At 47.1% G+C, this 3736-nt stretch overlaps 1 protein-coding gene across 1 annotated transcript; it reads left to right on the plus strand.

The window, feature by feature from the left end:
* The first annotated feature begins 2308 nt into the window (after positions 1-2308).
* LOC136548277 (uncharacterized) lies at positions 2309-3133 on the plus strand. Its single transcript, XM_066539871.1, has 2 exons — positions 2309-2825; positions 3102-3133. The coding sequence occupies exons 1-2, from the start codon at positions 2309-2311 to the stop codon at positions 3131-3133; spliced, it is 549 nt and encodes a 182-aa protein (XP_066395968.1).
* The last annotated feature ends 603 nt before the right edge of the window (positions 3134-3736 follow it).

Here is a 3736-nt window from a genome sequence, read left to right on the forward strand (position 1 = left end):
AGTGTAGTGCGCTGAGTGCGCTGGCGCAGTCGGTGGCTGGTGCAGCCACTGTTGTCGTAGTTCCTCATCATGTTCCTATGTGAGCTTGGGGGTCTCCGCATGAGGGTCTAGAGGGGCGTGAGTCTGCAAGGACTCCGTTACCATCGGTGGCTATCCCAGAGCATCCGACATAGCGTACTTCCAGGACGAATGGTGGCTAGGTGCCACGTCGCCGATGCTAGAGCCGTCACTCTCAACATCATCATCCATGAGGTCAAGGAAATAGGTGGGAGCATAGTTCGCCATCCCCACGAATTTGTATGTGAGAAGGGGCTGCACCGGCTTCCTTCGAAGCCCCCGGGCGTACGTGTCCATGGGAGACAGGAGGCCATAGGGGAATCGGTCGTGCGACGGTCATGGCAGGGACAATGGGGTCCCTCCAGATACTCGGCGGAAGATAGAGAACATTAAGTAAATAACAGCGTGTGCATTACTTACAGCGGGGTTTGAGTAGAGAGCTTGCTCAGAATGAAGCATAGGTGCCTCGTCGTTGAAGTCGTCGTGCATCCCAGGAGCCAATGGAGGGCGCCCCTCCGATGGGTGCCAGAACGAGGGTCTCCTCGTGGAGGCATAGTATGCCTAGGCCGGTGGGCGATGAAGTCTAGGCTTCTGAAGAGGAAGGCCTAGGACGGCTCGAAGATGGGTGGAACCCACATCCCAACCAGTGGGAGTGCGGGAAACGCCAGTGAGCCGAAGCGAGTCATATCGCTTGAGCCCGCCATGGCGAAGGTGGCAGAAAAGTGGGTCATCTGATGACCAAAAAGTGTTGAACGTACAACGTCTTCCCCACGGACGGTGCCAACTATCAGTGCAGAAAGTGACCAACAAGTAAATATTTGTAGTTTTGTCGTACGTTTTTATCGGAGGTGGCCTAGCACTCAATGACACAGGGTTTATACTGGTTCAGGCAATGTGCCCTACATCCAGTTTGAGTCAGTCGGTGACTTTATTCCTGAGTCCTGGTGCTCGAAGTTTGCAGTGGGGTTACAAATGAGAAGGAGAAAGATGGGGAGTACAAGAGGTCTAGTCGGAAGGGCCAAGAGCGACAGGAGCACTGCTATGAGCTAAGTGTTCAAGCGTGTGCTTGAGGTTCGAACCTAATGGTTCTTTGGTTGTGAACTAGTGAACTTGATTGATCTAATAAATCTGAAATCACCTGAATGTTGGGAGAGAGCGCATCCCCTTTTATAGATGAAGGAGACGGCCTTACAAGTGAGAGGGAGAGAGTACGTATGCTTCTAAGCCTTGTTGCCCACATCGGCGGGTACAGGATGATGGTAGGCGCCCGCAACACTATTGGATGTCGGATGCATGTGGGAGGTTGTGTCATTTTGTTCGGGTATGGCAGATGTCGATACCTGCTATACTGTTGATGCCCAGAGGCATGTGAGGAGTTTCAACATGTTCGCTCGGTACGGTAAATGCCGGCGCCCACAACACTGTCGCTGCCTAGAGGCATGTGGGGGAGCCTTATCATATGGGAGTTAATGGTGCCCACAACACTGTAGGGAAAATATTGGCGCCTACATACTGTTTGTGCTAGGGAGGTTGCATAGTACTATTTCTGTAGGTGTACAGGGTACGGTCCATGGTATCGTGTTTGACTTGTGCGCCTTGCTTTGCTTTCTTTGTTCATTCCCTGGTCCTTTTCGAGCGGGCGTCCTCGGTCGGTTGGTCCCAGTCAGCTCTGATTGCGCCAGTCAGAGAAGAGCAGTGAGCAGAGTTTTTGTGTACCCCGGTCGGAGACGTGTGGTCGGAGTCGGAAGTAGTGCTTTGGCTAGGCCTTCCGGTTGGAGAGGCTGTCTGGAGGCGGGTCAGAGACCAAAGTGAGCCCTCTGATCTAAAAGGTGGGCCGGAGTCAGAGAACGGGCGTCGCTCCTCCTCAGCTAGACCTTCCGATCGGTGATTGGATCGCCCTTCTAGCCTGTTGTCCAGATACTTGGGCCGGCCCATGAGTTGCGCATTGTCTGCTTGGGCCGAGTCCTTTGTTGGGAAGCCGGTCCGTGAGGGACCCCAGCTTTATGAACCCGACAAGAAGTATGTTGTATGTTTTAATTTTGACCAACGTTAAATTAAGGCATGCAATTATTATGACATATTTTCTCACTATCTCTGATGGTGTTTTTTAGGACTCAACCCTATGGCATTTATCTCGCACATACCGCCTCTTGAAGGGGGCAATTATTGGGTATGGCGAGAGATGTATGAATTAGCACTTGCACTATTAGAAAATGACCTAGCGCTTACCTCTCCATGTCCTACTGAGCCAATGGACCCAGTGAGGGAAGAAAATGAGACTAATGCTGATTTCACGGCTCGACAGCGAGATCATGCAGAAGTAAGGATGAAATACTATCTCAAACGTAAGAAATGTGACATTTCAAACCCCAAGTGCTTGATGGTGGCTAAGTTTACTATTTCAGATGCGATAAGGGGGTCTATCCTAGATTGTGACACTGCCACAGAGTATCTCAAGAAAGTGGAGAGTCAGTTTACTGGCTCTTCAAAGGCTTATGCTAGTACTCTGATCAAGAAATTGTTCAATGAGAAATACTCTGGTGGCGGGATAAGAGAGCACATACTGAAGATGAGCAACATGGCTTCTAAGCTCAAGCCAATGAATTTGGGGCTCAAGAATGAGTTCCTGATTCATTTGGTTTTTGCTTCCTTGCCTAAGGAATATGAAACTTTTGTTGTAAGTTACAATATGCAGCCCGATAAATGGGATATAGAGAAGCTCATTGCAATATGTGTTCAAGAAGAGGAGAGGCTGAAAAGCTCACAGGGTGACTCTACTAACCTTGTGAAGGACAACAAGAAGAAGAATTTCAATAAGAATGCCAAACCTCAAGGGAAAGCCCCTCAGACTGAGCACCATCAGAAGAACAACAATGCTCAAGTTGAAAAGGATCAGTGCAAATGGTGCAAGAAGCATAGACATTACCAAAGGAACTGTCCAGACTTCCTGAAGAGCCTTCTGAAGAGAGGTGAGGACCATATTACATTCATACATGAGTCATTGTATTTAAGTTATGCAAAATCTACTTGGTGGATTGATTCAGGTATAACTGTTCATGTTGCAAATTCATTATAGGGATTCCATACGAGGAGGACACTGCAAAGAGGAGAAAGAAGAATTAAAGTTGCAAATGGAGTTGAAGCTGAAGTTGAAGCCATTGGAGATCTCTCTCTCTAGAATTAGATGATGGTTTTCGTCTTCAGCTTTCAGATATTCTTTATGTACCCTCTTTGCGTAGAAACTTGATAAGTGTTTCAAGATTAGATGATGATGGATATGATTGCCATTTTGGTAATGGCAAATGTCGGATTGTGATTAATAATAAGTGTGTTGGTCTTGCCTTCTGACAAGACAAGCTTTATTTATTATCACTTTCTAAAAATGTGAATGCTGTGGGCACTGAGAATGAGAATGCTTTCTCATCTATGAATGCAACAAATAAGCGGAAGACAGTGCATGATATATCTTCGAAATTATAGCACTATCGTTTAGGCCATATTTCGAGGGAGAGAATAGAGCGGTTGATTAAGAAATCAAATCTTCCGCCTTTAGAATTTTCAGATTTAGAGCAATGCATTGATTGCATAAAAGGAAAGTACGTTAAGAAAATAAAGAAAGATGTCAAACAAAGCGTAGAAATTTTAGAAATAGTTCACACAGACATCCGTGGTCCTTTTC

The sequence above is a fragment of the Miscanthus floridulus genome, chromosome 4, assembly GCF_019320115.1.
Source record: "Miscanthus floridulus cultivar M001 chromosome 4, ASM1932011v1, whole genome shotgun sequence".
NCBI lineage: Eukaryota > Viridiplantae > Streptophyta > Magnoliopsida > Poales > Poaceae > Miscanthus > Miscanthus floridulus.

What these genes read in the sequence shown, in the direction of transcription:
- LOC136548277 (XM_066539871.1), top strand. Translation starts at nt 2,309, where the DNA reads ATGGACCCAGTGAGGGAAGAAAATGAGACTAATGCTGATTTCACGGCT. An exon ending in GAGGCTGAAAAGCTCACAGG is followed by an intron (nt 2,826 to 3,101) that starts GTGACTCTACTA and finishes GGATTGATTCAG; the next exon opens with GTATAACTGTTCATGTTGCA.